This window comes from Prionailurus viverrinus, chromosome E3, assembly GCF_022837055.1.
Source record: "Prionailurus viverrinus isolate Anna chromosome E3, UM_Priviv_1.0, whole genome shotgun sequence".
NCBI lineage: Eukaryota > Metazoa > Chordata > Mammalia > Carnivora > Felidae > Prionailurus > Prionailurus viverrinus.
The window spans coordinates 10,828,319-10,845,489 of NC_062576.1; the positions used below are offsets into that span (position 1 = coordinate 10,828,319).

The 17,171-nt window shown below is 61.9% G+C and overlaps 1 protein-coding gene across 3 annotated transcripts; it reads left to right on the top strand.

Annotated features, from left to right (window-relative positions):
- Nucleotides 1-2,693: 2,693 nt before the first annotated feature.
- On the top strand, nucleotides 2,694-16,334 carry LAT2 (linker for activation of T cells family member 2). 3 transcript variants are annotated; one of them, XM_047837844.1, is made up of 13 exons: nucleotides 2,694-2,995; nucleotides 7,026-7,148; nucleotides 7,557-7,596; nucleotides 9,935-9,978; nucleotides 10,145-10,205; nucleotides 10,452-10,489; nucleotides 10,719-10,757; nucleotides 10,839-10,869; nucleotides 11,359-11,414; nucleotides 12,597-12,659; nucleotides 12,959-13,030; nucleotides 13,433-13,541; nucleotides 15,563-16,334. In XM_047837844.1, exons 2-12 carry the CDS (start codon nucleotides 7,055-7,057, stop codon nucleotides 13,525-13,527), a joined length of 633 nt encoding a protein of 210 aa, XP_047693800.1. In that variant the 5' UTR covers nucleotides 2,694-2,995; nucleotides 7,026-7,054; the 3' UTR covers nucleotides 13,528-13,541; nucleotides 15,563-16,334. The 3 variants fall into 3 exon arrangements, with proteins under 3 accessions (XP_047693800.1, XP_047693801.1, XP_047693802.1); XM_047837845.1 differs by having other exon boundaries at nucleotides 13,469-13,541; XM_047837846.1 differs by lacking the exon at nucleotides 2,694-2,995 and having other exon boundaries at nucleotides 7,054-7,148; nucleotides 9,001-9,978.
- The last annotated feature ends 837 nt before the right edge of the window (nucleotides 16,335-17,171 follow it).

The following is a 17,171-nucleotide window of genomic DNA, read 5'->3' on the forward strand; positions in this document are numbered from 1 at the left end:
CACGGTTTGTAGGTTGAAGCCCTGTGTCAGACTCTAATGCCGGTATGGGGCCTGCTTGGGATTCTCTCTGCCCCTCTCCAGCATGCTTCCTCTCTTTCTCCGTCAGTAAATAAAAAAATTTTAAATATGTATATATATATACATGTAAAGAATTCCGGCAAATTGTCCAGAGAAAAACCCCACAGAGAAGGGAGGTGTTAACAGGTATTTCGTGAAAGAGGAAGTAAGGCCAAAAAACGATGCTCAGCCTCACTAGCAATCCTGGCATTCCTTGTAAATCAAGGCGCGGTAAACCGCGAAGAAAGAAAGTACCGTCGTGCACCCCATTCAAGTGGCGCACGTCATGAACTGACAAGCCAGTTGCCTGGAGGGTTTGTGGTCTCTCGTGTTACAGATGAGCATGTAAGCGGGTGGTCACTTTGGGAATGAACTTGAATATCGAATTAACCTTCCCCTCCCAGGTATGTACCCCAGACAGATCACACGGCAGCAGAAGCTGCATTCGGATAATGGAATGAACCGGAGGCGCGTGTTCATGGATCACAACGATGTGAGAGACGGGACCTAGGCCCGGGTGTGGACAGACTGCAATGGCCCTTTCATTAGATTCAAAGCCCCTCAGAAATACTTGTAGATGGCAAAACAAGCAGTCGCTTAGGTTGGGGGAGGTTGAAGAATGAGAATAGGTGCCTTTGGGGAGTGAGTTCACAGCCAAGAGTAGGTGTCAGAAGGCTGGGGAGGAGGAGTGGAAGGGAGGCTCTTTTGCACCTTAGGCTTGGGGGTGGCAGACCCCCTGGCTCCAGGGGTTTCTAGAACGTGCACACTTCTCAAGGTGCTTTTTCTGTGGATAATCCACAGCTTCCCATCAGCCTTTAGTACCTCTGTGACCCCAGGGGCGCTTGGGTGGCTCAGTTGGTCATGATCTTGCAGTTAGAGAGTTTGAGCACCGCATCAGGCTCTGCACTGGTGGTTCGAAGTCTGCTTGGGATTCTCTCTCTCTCTCTCTCTCTCTCTCTCTCTCTCTCTCTCTCTCCCTCTCTCCCTCCCCCCTCCCTCCTTCCCTCCCTCCCTCCCTCTCCCCTTTCCCTGCTTGTGCTCTCCCCCTCTTACAAAATAAACTTTAAAAAAGAAAAAAAAAAAGGGCTCAGAGAGGGTCTGAGCTAGGTCCCACCGCAGATTGACCTTAACACCTTACCAGTGGTTGGAGGTCACTTCTGCCATTGCTGAGGCCTGAGACAGAAGCCAGGCATGTAGGACGATAGCTCCTTCCCACTGGATGTGTGAGGTTCTGTCCATCTCTGCCAGCTGGAGACCCCTGGGTAGGGGCACAGTCCCGGGATCGATGGACACCAACACCAGCTTGTCCCAGTTGTCTGAGTGGGGCTCGGGCAGGTGGTCCCAGCATGGAGGGCCGCTGGCACACAGCCACCAGCCTCCCTGCACTTGTGGGTGGTGAGAAGACAACAGGCTGGAGATTTGGGATCTGGGCTCAAATCCAGCATAGCTTCCATGGGCTTCCAGCCTTCTCTGCCTGTGTAAGGAAAGTGACATCAAAGGGGCCAGTTACCGTGGGAACCAAATGAAGCATGGCCCAGCGGGGAATAGAGTATGGCAGCGCCCGCACAGGCACGGGCCTGGGAGTCAGATGGACTTGGCTTTAGTCCCGGTGCCACCGTGCACTGGATGGGGGACAAGCTCCTGGCGTGAGGCCCCAGGGATCTCCCACATCAAGGCTTGGCCGCTGCACTACCTATCTTCTCCACAGGGTGGCAGCCGCGGGCAGCCCTGGCCCCGGCCTGGACGGGACGGGCTGAAAGAGAAACCAAGTCTCTGGCCAAAAGGAGCCCACGGGACCGGAGGGCCTGGGCTCTGAAATTCCAGACTAATGGAGGCTTGGGACCCTGGTGGGTTTCCCTGGGGTCTCCTGCGAGTGGGGTGCCACTACCAGTTCCATGGCCTTAGGCAAGTCAACGCCCAGTAACAGAAGGCACCCAAGCAACCTGTGCATTTGTGGGTCCCCCAGGAGCCAGTGTGGAGTCCCTGAAGTGGACGGGGTATAGGCATGGGGGCAGCAGCCGCGGGAGGGGTCTCTGGGTCTCCGGGATCAGGGCGGGGGTGGGGGGCTGTGAGCCGTGGCTCCTGGATCATCTCCGCCCTTGTGTCCTCCGGCTCACCTCCCTGTCCTGCTGCTTCTGACGCCTATGGCGGGCGGGCTGCAGCGCTGTTCTGTCTGCCCCAGCGCACACCTGCCGTGCGTCCCTCTGTCCCACGTTCCACGGGAGCGTGCACGGTGTGTGCGCGTGAGAGCGTGTCTCATTCCCTGGGACTCTCGTTCCCTGGGTGCCTCTCTCTCGTTCTCCCTCCCTATGTGCGTCTCTCAGAGTCTGCGGGTCTCTGTGTCGGTCAATCTCAAGCTCAGGCTCTGCCTGTCTCTGGAGGAGAAAGGACACTCTGTACATGTGTATGCATGTGTGTGTCTGTTTCTCATCCTTTCCCTGCCTGTGTGCCTTTTTCTGTGTGCTGCTCCCTCTTGAAGTGTGTGTGTGGGTCTTTCCATCTCTTCCTACTTTCTGGTTGCCTGTGTGTGTGTGCGTGTGTGTGTGTGCACCCCACTTCCTTCTTTCTCCCAGTCCCTCTGTGTATGTCTCTTCCTCTCTGTGTGACTTGGGTTTACATGTGTGTATTTAGTGCGTGCGTGTGTGTGTGTGTGCGTGTGTGTGTGTGTGCTCTCCGCACCTGCTTGCGTCCGTCTCTCTCTCTCTCTCCCCTCGTCCCTCGGTGTCTCTCCCTGTCTCTGCGAGTGTCTCTGTGTCTCCGTCTGTTAACAGCAGAGCCTGTCCGGCAGAGCAGCGGATGTGTGAGGGATGATTCAGGGGCTGACAGGAAGCCCGCTGCCTTGCCTGCTGCCCGCCAGAGTCTGTGGCGTTGGCGTCAGCTCGGGCAGGTGTGTGGGCTCAGGATGAAGTGGCCGCAGTGAGGAGCCCCCAGCTGTCAGGTAAGTCTTGCCCAGGAGTGCCTGGAGCCTGGCCCAGGGCCAGGGGTCCGGAGGCTGGCTCCCACTGAACTCCCCACGGAGGCAGGAGTGGCCCCACTGGCCCAGCGGGAGTGCTGGGGGGGTCCTGCCGGGTGGGGTGGGGAGATGCCCAGTCGCTGGGCCCTGGTCCTGCCCTGGCGCCCCTGGCTGGGAAGTGCTCCCTCTGGGACCCTGCGGCACCCTGCGGCACCCTGCGGCACCCAGGGGCAGCCTGTTTCTTGGCCGCCTTCCCACCCTTGCTTTCCCCAGTCCAGCCTACGAGGGCCTGGGAAGCCCCTGCGGGTCCTGTCGCTTCCAGAGACCCGTGAGGGGCCAGGCCCACGAGCCCTGGTTTCTTCGTCTGTAAAGTGGGACTGTAACATCCCTGCCACCGGGCTATGGGAGGACGGGTGGGACTCCACAGGCAAGCGTGCCCAGGGCCTGTCTCAGGCCAGATGGAAGCAGCCCTCCCACCGCCCCCACCCAGCCACCAGCCTGGCGCTCCAGCTCTCTGCTCTCTGCGAGGCCGTAGGCCCTGGGGACCTGCTTGTGCCCGGCTCTGTCACCATCCCCCCCCCCCCCCACCGGCCTTGACCTTGGCCGTCACCATTCCCCACCTCTGCCCCGGAACAAGGGCTGCCCAGGCCCCCACACTGGCCTCCTAAGCATTACGAGCCTCCGTTAGAGGTCCCTGGGTCGGCCTTATCTGAAGGCCAGGATTTAATGGGAAAGGGAACAGGCACCAGAGCAGAGCCCAGCGGATAAAGCCTTCCCAGGGCCCAGATCCGAATCTCTCGCTCCACTCCTGCCCCCTAGTCTGCCCTGCCGCCCTGGTAGGCCTCAGTTTCCCCATCTACGGCTGGAGGTAGGGCTGGGAGATGGGGCGGGAGGCTGGGACACAGGCTTGGCCTGCCCGGCCCTGAGGGCTTTCCCACCGAGGGCTGTTGCAAACCTTGTTCATCTGAAAACTGCGCACTTCCCTTTGTGCTATTTTGGCCCGCGGCACCTCGGCCTGTGGGCCACAGGCCGCCTCGCCTCCCCACCCCACCCAGCCCTGCCTGCCCCTTGGGGCCCTCCTGGGGCCCCTGGGCCTGCCTCTCCTGGGGGCTCAGCCTCCTCCCCCAACCCTCATCCTGCGCCCACCAGCTCGTGGGGCCTGGGTGGGAAAGCCCGGCCGGAGGGCAGATCTGCTCAGTCTGGGGGCCTCTCTTTGAAAAAATATTTCATGCTTCTTAAAAACAGAATTGTAAGAAAGGGGTACAGGAGCGTGACCTTTGGAGCCAGCCCTGCCTGAGCTGGGGTCCTGGTTCTGCTGACGGGCTCGCTGGGGGAACTCGGACAGAGTGCCTGCCTCTCTGGGCCTCCCTCTCCTCCTTTGGATGAAGGGAGCCGGCATCTCCCAAGTGACACTTGGCGCGTCTGTGACAACTGAGGGGCCGGGCCAGATCCCAGCCCGCCCCGGGGTCCCGGCACGATGGCCCCCATGGGGCGGTGGAGCGGGGCTCAGGCCGGTGTGTCTGGGGGACCAGGCGGGACGGTTCTGGTAGGGTTACCCCGCACTATTCACTGCAACACCCCCCGCCCCCAAAACGCTGTGGCTGCCCCTTCCCGTTCCATGGGGACCTTGATGGTGGCGAGTCGTGGTTGTCATCCAGCTGTGTCCCCCAAACTCCCACACTAGCACCTCCGAGCTGCCAAAGGCCAGTGAGGCTGGGATTCCACAGCAGAGGCAGACACACGCTGTGTTCTCGGGCTCCCCCTCCTTCCCTCAGCCAGTGCCAGGGGGACGGGGGTGGGCCAGGATGCCCCCCCACCCCAGCCCCGACCGTGCTGCTTGTCCCCGGACAGCCGGGTCCAGGAAGCAAGAGGGCGCCCCGGTGGCCAGGATGCCCTGCGGTCGAGGGTCCCCCTTCCCTGGGACGGCCACAGAGGTCAGCAGGCCAGGTCCTGGGCCTCCGCCGCCAGGCCGCAAGAGCACGAGTGAGTTCTCTAAACCAGCCGGCCAGAAATAAGGCCCTTCGCACGCTTCTCTTCCGGAAGCCCGGCCGGTGAGCCAGACTGTTTATCATCTGCCGAAAGTGCTTTGAGGAAGGCACTGCGTCGATCCCCATTTTGTAGATGAGAAAACCGAGGCCAGGAGACAAACAGGCACAAGCTGGGGTCCTCCCTCCACGACCAGGTGCTCCCAACCCCACACAGCCTGAAGTGCCCTGGGGCGGGCGGCCCAAGGTGGGGCGGGGGGGGGGGGGGGGTTGCGGGGAGGAGGTTGTGCAGGCCGGGAGGGCAGCGCCCCGGCTCTGACAGGGCGGGGATCAACACGGGCAACGTCGCGGGGTGGCGGGGCCGCCCCGTCCTGAGGTTTGGCGACGCTCGTGCCGCCACTGACTCACTCGGTGTTTGGGGAAGGAGGGGTGGCTTCTCCGTGAGGGCCCCGACGGAGGCCCCGTGTGGCGTGGAGGTTCCTGGTCATTTTTGCCACAAGGGTGGAGGCAGCCCGGAGAGGCGAAAGGGACCGCCGGCCGCCGCGGTGTAGGCCTCGGGGAGCCCAGGGCAGGAGCCGGGCGGTACGAGGCTCCGCTTCTCCCCCGGCCTCGCCTTCCCCGGCTGTAAAGTGGGGAGAAGCCCTCCCCCCGGGTGGCGGAGGCAGGGGGGAAACAGGTGTGCACAGGATGCATAGGGAGCCGGTGTGGGCTCCGCGTGCCCGCCCTGGGGCAGGGCCCCCTCGGAGACGCCCTGTCGCCCCCTCAGCCGCGTCCCCCGGCCACTGCCAGGAGACCGTCTCCACACTCGAGGTGATTCTTCCCGGAAACCCCCTCAGCAGGGCACTCCCCGGGCCCCGGTGCGTGGCCGCCCGTGGCTTCGCCAAGGACTGGCAGTCCCAGCGTGGCTCCGCGGCTGGGACCAGCCACTGACCAAGCGGTGGCCCGAGGCCAGGCGGGATTCAGAGTCTCCTCACCCTGCAGAGTCCGCCTTCCAGCCCGCGACGCTCCCGGCACCTCCCGCGGCCAGCTGCAGCGGGAGCCCGCCGGGCCTCTCTGCCCCGCGCACCCTTCTTCCCCTTATGCCCTCAGGACCCCCCTGGTGCTTAAGGAAAGGAGATCCCGCTCCTGATAGGGGCCGAGAAACGCCCTAGGCTGGGTGGCGGCTGCCGGGGCTCCGGTGCCGAAGGGGCCGTGGACCGAGCTCAGGAAGCAAAGCTGGGTTTACAGGAGGCGACAGGGTAGAGCCAGACTTAGGGCCCCGAGGCTGGAGTTTGAGTCCTGACTTTTTACTTTGCAGCTGGGATCTCCAGCCTCAGTTTCTCCTTTCTTCCTTCTCTTCCTTCCTTCCTTCCTTCCTCCCTCCCTCCCTCCCTCCCTCCCTTCCTCCCTCCCTTCCTCCCTTCCTCCCTTCCTTCCTCTTCCTTCCTTCCTCTTTCTTTTCTTTCTCTCTCTCTCTCTCTTTTTCTTTCTTTATGTTTATGCATTCTGAGAGAGAGAGAGAAAGAGCATGAGTGGGGAAGAGGCAGAGAGAGAGGGAGACACACAGAATTCGAAGCAGACTCCAATCTCCCAGCTGTCAGCACAGGGCCCGACGTCTGGCTCGAACTCGCCAGCCGTGAGATCATGACCTGAGCCAAAGTCAGACGCTCAACCGACTGAGTCACCCAGGCGCCCCTCCGGCCTCAGTTTTTATATTTGTGAAATGTTGGGAGGGCAGTTGTGTGGATTAAGCAAAGGCATATATAGGGCACATGCACATGGTGCTGTCTGGTCCCCAGAACCTTCCAGCACTTAACCAAGTGTCGGTGATGGCCCTGGGGCCAGGACTGCGGGTTTGGGGTCAGATGAGGGAGCAAGGTGGTTCCAGGGCTGATTCCAGCCTGACCCGTTGCTAGGGCAGGGTGGGGGAGCCGGTGCTCCCAGGGCCTGGGCTCAGCCGTGGGGCTGTCGGGACAGGGGGTCTGGAAATCCGAGGGTGTGGGGCTGGGCAGGACCTTGGAGGGGCGGTCACGGGATGATCCACGTTGCAGCCCTGCAGGACGAGTGGCTAGGAGCGGACATGAACGTGGACGCCGAGCTGCTGTGGCCGGGGGCGGCCCTGCTGCTGCTTCTGGGGACGGTGGCCAGCCTGTGCGTGCGCTGCTCCCGCCCAGGTAACAGCACAGCGGGGGACAAGGGTGTACCCAGACCTGGCCGCGCTGGGTGGACCGAAAGACAGGCTTCGACGAGGCAGGGATGAAACCCTAAACCAGCCCTGAAGACCATGAGTCTGGGTCACTGTGGGGCTTTGGTTGTGCTGGGTCAAGGGGTCTGGGGCAGGGGAATGCTCTGGAAAAAGGGTGGAGATGTTCTGTGCTGCCTGCAGCATGGACCTTCATGCTCTGCTCTCCCAGAGAGCAGACACCGTATCAGTGACAGGTGGCCCGCGGCGATTGGCCGGCCGTGTCGCATGTCCCATCTGGGGCCTGCCCAGGGCACAGGGGAGACAAGATGGGGGGATCTCAGAGCTCAGTGCCCACCCTGGCATTGGGACGCTTGATGATCTGGTCTTGTTCTTGCAGTGGTGAAGAAGTCTGAGAAGATCTACGAGCAGAGGAGCCTGTGAGTGCTTAGGTGTCCCCAGCCCAGTGACTTGGGGTGCCCTGGCTGTGGGCCTCCACAGGGGCAGCCCCTTGGGTGTCCCCGCCCCCCTTCCCTCACCCCTTCCCGCCTCCTTCCTCCAATGGGTCCTGAGCAGTCCAGCCTTGGGAGGAGGGACAGCCTGCCTGCCCAGAGGTCCTCCCCTTGCCCCCAGCCCAGGGGAGGCCGCTGTGCTGGTGCTGGGGTCGGACACAAGAGTCCTGCCCTCCTAGGCCACGTGGGGAACCGAGACCAGGCGCAGAGCAAAGCAGGGTACAGGTCTCCCCTGGAAGAAAGGCTCACAGAGCTCAGAGCTCCAGGAGGATGTGGGCGTGTCCTGGGGGAATCAGGAGGCCTGCGGGGGGGGGGGGGGGGGGTGGTGGGGGTGGTGGGGGGGGTGGGGAGGATCTGAAGAAAGAAAGAAGGCGAAAGGGAACATTCCAGAGAGAGAACAGTGCGGGCCGTTGCCCACCGAGGACCGGGGTGGACACAGTCTTCTGGGGCTGAAGTGGCAGGTACAGGCCTCTCTTGAGAGACGTGAGCTGGGCGAGGGGGCGGAGGCTGTGGCCTTTGTCCTGAGGGCCCGGGGGAGCCACAGAGGAGCCGGAAGCAGGGAGCTAGGGGGAGAGGTGAAACGGGGTCATTGGCCCCAGGCCGGATGGCACTTTGGGGACAGGCGAGCGCTGGGAGGGTCAGAGGTGCCGGTCGCTGCAGACCGGGGTGTGGCCCAAGGACAGCCCAGGTCAGGAGGGCAGGGGCCACTGGTGTCCTTACACTGAGCAGGAAAGTGACAGACGGCGGGCCTGGGCTGAGACCCGGGAGAGACCCCCTGCGCTGAGACCCGCGTGCACACCTGTGCACGGGCCGGCGTGCCCACTCACACCCACACGCCCCCCACATTCTTGCTCATGCGTGTGTTTCTCACACATGCGGCACCGTGTGCCCGCCCGGGGAAGGAACTCACCTACGACTGCGCACACACGCTTTCTCATTTCCTTTTGCAACTGAAAAACCACAATGAAGTTTGAAAATAGAGTGTCCCCATCCACACCCAGCCCTGGGCCCAGGACTAGACTTTTCCCGGCTTTTTTGACCACTTGTTCCCCTGCATCTCCAGCCCACAGGCTCCACAGGGGTGAGGGTTGGGTGGGGGACCTGGGCCCCACTGGTGCCTCCCACACCCCTGCCCCAAGGCAGGCCTCCTCCGTATCTCCTGTCTCCCTTCCTCTCTCAGTGCCTGCCCACTCGGGGCCCCTGACTGAGTTAGAGCCAGAAGTGAAACTTTGTCATGGTGGGAAGTGGAAACTGGGCCTGGACAGGAGGAGAACCCACTTCACTTGGGTTCCATCCTGCCAGCCTACGTGAAGTGACCGCTGTGTGTTCCAGGCCCAGCTCCCGTGGGAAGCCACGCCTGACTCTCTCCTGTGGAGTTACGACAGCCCTCCTAAATCAGGTCACCCTGACCCCTCAGCCTTCCAGGAGCTCCTGGAAGCCTGGGCCAGATACCCATTCCGGTCCAGAGGAGGAGCCCCAAAGGCTTTAATGTTTAGCCAACCTGCCCTCCCACCCTTAGTGGTGGCTTCTGCTCTCCAGGGAGCTTCATGGTCCAAAATGGCAGCCAGAGCTCCAGCCCTCATCTCTGTGTTCCAGGCAGTAGTAAGAATGAAGCACCAGGATAAAAAGGGTGCACCCCTGTTGGCAGTGCCTCCTTTAAAGGCGTTTTCCTGGAGGTCCCAACAACCTTGGCTTGCGTCTCATTGACTAGGGCTTAATCACAGGGCCGTGCTTAGGCACGAGAGAGACTGGGAAATACAGTCTTTTAGATGGGCCTCCATAAAAATCAGAGACCCGTTTCAAAAAAAGAAGACACGGGGGTGATGGCTGGACACCTCGCTGTGTCTGGCTTTGAAGTTACCTCACCAGGTATTTGGGAGCAAATGGTGGGTTGGAACATCTCAAAAGGGACTGAAGTTACCGCCGGTTGAGATCTCTGAAGAGCCACCTGACCCTCACCGGAGAATCTCGGGGCCGCCTCCCCAGCCCCCGCCCACAGACCCTCCTGACCATCTCCGGGGTTCCTGGGGAGGCTGTGGAGACAGCTGGCTCCAGCCTGGGGCCGTGCGAGAAGGGTGGACACCCGGCGGGCAGGGTTGGGGAGCAGTCCGGAGAATGGGGCATCAGGGAGCCCTGGATCACTCTCACCCTGGTCTGTCCCTGCCCTCTCCGTTCCTCGCCCCTGTCTGTCCATCTCTCCTGTCTCTCTGTCCCTTGGGCTGTGGGAGGCCATGCGCTGGCTCAGCACAGCTCCGTGTGTTTCCAGGGAAGAGAATGCACAGAACTTTGCGGTGGCCCGGACCTATTCCTGTGAGTCCCCAAACTGAAGGGTCCAGGGACTGGGCTCAGGGTTGGGGGTGTCCATATCTGTCCCCATCGTTCTGAGGTGGTGGCCAGGCCTGATCTGGTGGAGTGAGGGGCCTGTAAGTGGCAGGCTGGTCTGGGGTTCCAGCCAACACCCCCTTGTCCTTCGCAGTGGTCAGGCAGGCCTGGCCAGGGCCCCTGCTGGACACAGCCTCTGACGTGGCACCAACAAGGTAGGCATAAGCCCCTGACCCCAGGCCCAGAGGGGTCACAAACCCATAGGAGGTGATGGGAAGGAGGGTCCTGCGGTCCCCACCTGGCTGAGCTCCGGCCAAGACCTCGCTCCCTCCCTGAACCTCGGAGCCCCAGAGCCGGATTCTGAGGGCTCCACGAGGGGGCCAGGGGGCTGTGGTTCACAAACCCCAAGGCCTCCTCCCCACCCAGCCCTCCTCAGCCCCTCCCTTCCCCCTTTCCTGCAGGAAGGACAAGCTTCTGCGGTTCTCCCCCAGCGTCGAGGGTGAGTGGCCCTTAGACACAGGGTGGGGGCAGGGGTGAGGGGGGACTGAGACACGTGGGCAGTGGGGGGGGGGGTCCCCTGAGGTGCTGGGCCAGGAGGCCTGGGGGGAGGGGACAGAGAGCAGGTGCAAAGCTACGAAGGTAGGAAACACCTGGGTCTGGAAGGCCCTTCCTTGGGGGTGGGAGTGGGGCCGAGACGGGAGGAAGCCACGAGCCTGCCTTTCTTCCAGATTCTGCGTCCTCTAGGTACCTGGAGAACTTCAGCAAAGGTGGGTGGCATCCGGGGAAGTGGGGGCTGCAGTGGGGCCCACAGCCCGGGGCTCAGGCCTAATTCTCGCCTCCTCCTGCAGGAAGCAGACGAGGATCTGATGGAGCCTTCATGTGAGTGGTCTTCTGCGGGCCCTGGCCCCTCATCCCCGCCCCCACCCACCCCTGCTTTGAGCTTCCCCCTTTAGGAAGACTTCCTGCCCCGGAACCCACTGGCCCAGGCAGGCTCTGCCCCTCAGGTGGTTATGGCTTTGTGGGGACAGGGACATGGCCCTGCTCTAGGGAGGGTTTGTCTGGGGGGACTCATCCCACATCGCCTAGAGACAAGTTCCAAAAACCCCAGGGAGGAAGGGCCCTCAGGGATGTCTCCATCTCACAGATGGGCACACTGCTCCCCAGGGAAGAGGGGGACAAGTCGGGATGGCTGGAGCCAGGCTGGGTGGCTCAGGGACGGAGGGACCAGGGGAGAGCCTGGCCCAGCCCCCACGAGCCCCCGGGGGAACAATATATTGGAACAGGCCTGGCCTCACTGTCCCCCGTGATGCTCCCACCCCAATCACCCGCCTACCCAGCAACCGGCCTGTGTCTGTGTTTTCTTGCCAGAGACCCCATTGCCACGCACTATTACAACTGGGGGCAGTTCCAGAAGCCCTTGGAAGGTGAGGCGGAGGAGGGGGAAAAAGGGGAGGTGGGAAACTTCAGAAGCCACGTTCCCCGGGCCAGAGGCGGTGGGAAGAACGTGGAGGAGGAGGCTGGGCCTAGGTCTGGACGGGTGGCGGAGTTGGGGAGCTCGGGGGCCAGAGCCCAGGAGCGCAGTAGGGAGGCAGAGAGGGGACAGGGTGGTGGGCCGCAGAGGTGAGGGAACCAGAGGGGGAGCTGGGGGCAGAGGTAGCGGGGAAGGCTGAGCCCCCGTGTCGTGCAGGCCCCCCCCTCGGGACTGGGCAGGAACCGATGGGTACACGTGGGACCTCGGAGAAAGGCCCTGGGCAGGGCGGCCGGGCTGACCGACACTGAGCCCTGCGGGCTCTGAAGATGCCAGAATCTTAGGCCCTTAACACCTTTGGTTCACAGAAGAAGAAACTGAGGAGCGAGGGAGGGCAGTGCCTGCTGAGAGGTGCTCGGGTCTGGGGCTTGAGGCCAGTTCCTGCATCTTGGCTCCTGCCTGGGCCATGCTGGGGAGTGGGGCTGTGGTGGGTAGAGAGGAGGGTCTTCTCCCCGCCCCCTGCACCCACCTCAGCTATTCTGAGTAAGGGAGGGCCCCCAGAGATGAGGGGGGGGGCCCATCTTTGACACAGATGGATGCAGGCAGTGGGCCAGCAGTTAGAGCTCAGCTTGCCCCTGACGGGGGGCCTTGAGGGGGTGCCAGGCTCTGATAGGCCTGGGGTCGCCCCGCCCCGCCCAGAGGTACTGCTTCAGGACCAGCCTAGGCCCGGAGCCGCCTCTCCGTGGCCTCCAGCCGCAATCCCTGCCCCTCACTTCCCGGTAGCAACGGGCCTCCCTCCCTCCCTCCCAACTAGCCAACTGCCTGATTGCAGCCTGAGCCCTACTCCCCTCTCCCCGGTGCATCTGGGGGGGGACCTCAGAAGACAATGAAGGAGCTCAGGGTGGTGGCTGCTGAAGCCAGGCCAGTGTCAATGAAGAAGCTTGTCCAGGAGAATGTTCGGGAGCCCCCCGGGGGGGGTGAGGGGGGGGTCGGTGCAGAGGCTGAGGGTTTGGCAGGACCGGTCACCTACAGAGGAAAGGCAGGACAGAGGGAGGGAGGGAGGGAGGGAGGGAGGAAGAGCCCGGCCTGCCGGGCAGGGCCGACCGGCACCCACAGCCCCGTCTCCTCTCCCCGGCAGACGATGATGATGCCAATTCGTACGAGAACGTGCTCATCTGCAAGCGGAAGGACACTGAGTCAGGTGAGGCTGCCAGTCCCGGGAGCTGGCAGGGAGGCCAGCCTCCTCGGCTGAGATCCGAGGCCCCTGTTGCTCAAAGGCACCACTTGCCTCGAAACCCGAAGGTTCACCTCAGCTCTCGTGCCTTTGGATAAAGCACTGCTCGAGGCCTGGAGGGGCCCCGGGGGTCCGGCCCTAGTGAGATGCACCGACAGGACCCCTTCCTCCCCTGAGGGGCCGTCCAGCACGGGGCACAGAAGGAACCCAGGCGCCCCTGCCGGCCTGAGGCCTGGGCCAGCCCCTCTCTCGGTGTCTCCCTGCAGGGGACGAAGGATCTGAGGACTATCAGAACTCAGCTTCCATCCGGCAGTGGCGGGAGTCCAGGAGGGTGGTGGGTACGTGTCTGGAGGGCAGGGGCTCCGGAGCGGTCAGCTTCAGCAGGCTTGCGGGGGGGGGGGGGCCTGGCCTGGGAGGGTCCGGTGGGCGGGGGTGGGCGAGGGAGGGAGAGTCGGGGTCTGACCCGGGAGGGCCAGGCCGGGAGGGCTCCCCTGCAGCCGGTGCAGCTGACTGTGCAGCGACGCCTCTGGCCCGTTGGTGGCCGCAGACGCCTCGAACACCGTCGGCAGCCCCCCCCACAGGCCAATCTCCGGCGAACCGCAGGGATGAGACTGACACACTATTCAGTGTGGCATTTCCCGCAGGCTGTTTTGCAGCCTCTGGGGGTCTGGGCCCGAGCCTCTGGCTGGGGGGACGGGCGTGGGTGTGAACGTGCGAACCGTCTGCCCCCTGGTCCGCAGAGCAAGGCCTGAGGGAGGTGTCCCCGTCGCTGGCAGGAAGCCCGGACGAGGAGCCCGATTACGTGAACGAGAGCGTGGCAGCCACAGAAGTCTAGCGAGGGCCTGGAAGGTAGGTGCCCCTTCTCCCAGGGCGGTGGGCCTCACAGGCCTGAGAGGCCCCATCCCAAGGGGAAAAAAACAGGGCTGGGGGAGCCACGTGGGGGCCCCGGAGGGGGTTGAGGGGTGGCACCCCTGGTGCTGAAATGGGGGGGAGGCTCTGTCGGGTGTTGGGACCGCGCCCCTAGGTGCTGGGCCCCCTGAGCAGCCCGTGCCCACCCCGCCCCCGGCTCCCGTGGCAGGCCCGGCAAGGGGACAGCTCCACGGCAGGCACAAGGGCCTCAGGCTGTTGTGGGGGGGTCCGGCCGGGGGTGCTGGTGAGTTGTGGGGTGACGGGGTGGGCCCCGGGTGGGTCTCCGCAATCCTGAGCGAGTGACTTCACCTTCTGGGACTATTGCCTCGCTGGCAAAACGGTGCAACTGGGACACGGCATGTGAGGGACACAGGGACAGGGGTGGGACCTGGAGACAGAGGAGGGTGCCCATGACGGTCGTGGCTGGGCCGTGCGAAGCACCCGCTCGGTCAGCCAGCGTGGGGCTGAATGTTCACATGTACCCTCTCGTGGTGCCCCGAAGGCACAGAGAGCTCAGCCACTGCCCCTCCCCCAACCATACCTCCCAGCACCTGCCGCGGGCAAGTCGGCCTTAAGCGCCGCAGACACAGTCATAAAATCCACTCATGGGTGCCCGGCTGGCTCAGTCGGTGGAGCGTGCAACTCTTGATCTCAGGGTGGTGAGTTCGAGCCCTACAGGGGGTGTAGAGATTACTTAAAATTTTTAAACTTTTTAAAAAATTTATTTATTCTTGGGGTGGGGGGGGCATGAGCAGAGGAGAGGCAGAGAGAGTGGGAGAGAGAGAGAGAGAGAGAGAGAGAGTGAGTCCCAAACAGTCTCCACACTGTCCGTGCAGAGCCTGACATGGGGCTCGAACTCACAAAGCATGAGATCATGATCTGAGCTGAGATTAAGAGTTGGACGCTTAACCGATTGAGCCACCCAGGTGCCCCTACTTAAAAATAAAACCTGAAGGGAAGAAAAAAATCCACCCAAATCCCTGACCGTTCAGGATTTACACTCTGGTGGGAGAGATTTCACAGATGGCTGTAGGCTGAGAGAGGAAAGGAAGAGGCATGTTAGGGGGTGATAAGCCCTGCGGTCGTGGGACTGGGGCAGGCCAGGGCAGCTGTGGGGGCTCCCTCCTCGCCCCGCTGGGGGAAAGATTTGCAGGGGGGCAGCGGTGCGCCCAGAGGGTCTGACGATGGGGAGGCGCGGCCAGCCACGCGGCCTGCACCTGGGTTTTCTGGGATGGGAGAGGGGGCGGCCTGGGAGACTGGAAAGAGGATCCCCGGATGCTGAGAAGAGAATGGAATTGAGGGCACAAGACAGGGAGTGGAGAACATTCCGGAAGTTCCACTGCAGAGTGGGGAGCGAGGGAGCAGAGAAGCAGAGATGTGGGGCGGGAGCCAGAACGCTGTGCAGGTTTCTGAGCTGAAAGAAACAATGCTGTGAGGTAGGTTAGGGTGGCAGAAACGACACAGTGGGTTCGGGCTTGGGGTCCAGCTGCGGCTGGATGGAACCTTTGTGTCCAGCATCCCGTCCGGCACAGGGGGCCGACTCCACGGCCGGTGCCCACGGTGGCTTGGAGGCTGGAGTGACACAATCCCTGGACTCGAATTAGCGGAAGGGCTGTGCCAGGCGAGGCAGAAGCAGGGCTGAGTTAGAGCAGACGCTCTTGGCAGGTGCCTTCTGGGTGGGAGGGGAGAGGATGCGCCTCGAAGGTGAGTGCGGGTCACAGGGCAGAGGGCGTCCCTGTGCAGGTTAACCCCAGCCGGGCGGCATCGATAAGCACAGTCAGGATTTCCAAGGGAAGGAAGGCAGCTTGATGGGTGGGCTCAGCCTGCAGGGCAGGAAGGGGGCTGAACGCTGACCATCTCCACCCATCCTGACCCTGACCCAGCCACCCTGGTGCCGAGGGAACAGAGTGCTGTCGAGGCAACCCTTTTCCTTGTAACAAACCTTTTCATCTTCGTTCAAGGAGCCGAGGGGACCACCAAGCTCAGAGGACTATTTACCGCCTCCCCAAAGGTCACTTCTCTGACTTGCTCAACCGCTAGACCCCCCACGGTTACTCCTGGGAGACGCGCTGACACGTCTGAGGACCAGCCACCAGGCCGCGGGGGACCGGTGGGGAAAGGACAGTTACAGGTGGAATCACCCCCTAGCCCCCCGCCCGGCTCCCACGGGAGCCCAGAGCCCCTGCCGCGATCGGATGTCAAGATTCAGGGCAAGTTGCATCCCTGTCCCCACGTCTAGAACATCGTGCATCACTGGTACTCCTGTGCTTTTTGCTTTGGATTCAGGTTCCAAAGTGCTAACCAATGCCGGCTGCTGGGCTCTTCCTCGGGGTCCATAAGCTTGTACAGTTAATTTATATAGGTGGAGCCGTATTTAATAATCCACATCTCCAGGCAGAGATCCGATCTGTCTCGCCTCCTAGAAGCATTACATGTAATTTCAGCAGAGTTAGGGGAGCCCCGACGCTCCTTTCTTTGGGCCTCGGTTCACTTGGAAGAAGTCAGGCTGCAGGGAACTTCACGCAGCCAGTGGGGACGTCTGCTGTGGACAGAGCGCGTCACGTTTCCGAAGGAGCGGAGCCGCGCGGCCGAGCTGATTGGGCAGAAACACAGCTGTCTCATGGGAAGGGCAGGGGCCCAAAGGGACCTTCTGAGTCAGAAAAGCCACAGCCAGAGAAACGAGATGCTTCCTTCAACTGAAACATCCCAATAGACCATTTTCATTTAAAAGTAGCAATTCTCATGTCTGCTTTCTCTGCTTCATGCAAAAACCTTCTAAGGGAATGAAAGTCAAGCCTCTTGCTTCATGGAAAGGGGCCTTGCCCCGCCCCAGGCCAAGGTCAGGGGATGGAGAGAGAGAGGGTATGCTGGGGACAGGGACCTGGTCACAGGGTCAGTCCTCTTTCCATAAGTTAGTGCCACAGGTTGGGAAACGAGAAGGAAAAATGACAACAATCGTTGGCCACTTGTTACTTCCCACCCAGGAGTCCTGATCTCACAGGCTTAGACGGAGTGGGGTGCGGCGGGGGCTCTGGGCTCCATGGTTACTGGGTGTGGGGAACCCTCTGGACCCTGGGCCTCCCCCAAAACCTCACAGGGACCATGGAAGCTCCAGATGAAAAATAAGATGGAGAAACTATGTTTTTCTAAAACCTCACCTTGTAGGTTTTGAGGACCTTAATTCTTTTTCTCCCCTAATTGGGGCCCTAACCCAAACAGCCAGTTACGTGGGAGCCTTCCCTGTGTCAGTTCAGTGTCCCATTCAACACTGTGGCCCGGGCAGGTGACAGACCTGCCTGGGAGGAATGGCAGAGTGGAAGGGAGCTTTAGAGCCGCTGTGGCCAACCCTGGGCCGGGAGAGGATTTAAAGAAAGGCTCATGGGCTTGCCTGGCTGTTCCAGCACCATCTGTGTTTCTGCGGCAGTGGGGACACAGGAGGCAAGCTGCTGGGACGCTCTGTCCTCGAGCCCACAGGGCAGGAGCCAGCACGGCACACAGCTGTTTTCTTTTTCTTAAAAAAAAAAAAAAAAAAAAAAAAAAAAAAAAAAAAAAAAAAAAATTTACGTCCAA

Excerpts from the sequence above, each read along its gene's own strand:
- LAT2 (XM_047837844.1), top strand. The coding sequence starts at position 7,055 with ATGAACGTGGACGCCGAGCTGCTGTGGCCGGGGGCGGCCCTGCTGCTG. Across the intron at positions 10,870-11,358 it reads GGATCTGATGGAGCCTTCAT|AGACCCCATTGCCACGCACT; the intron begins GTGAGTGGTCTT and ends TTTTCTTGCCAG. Across the intron at positions 12,660-12,958 it reads GCGGAAGGACACTGAGTCAG|GGGACGAAGGATCTGAGGAC; the intron begins GTGAGGCTGCCA and ends GTCTCCCTGCAG.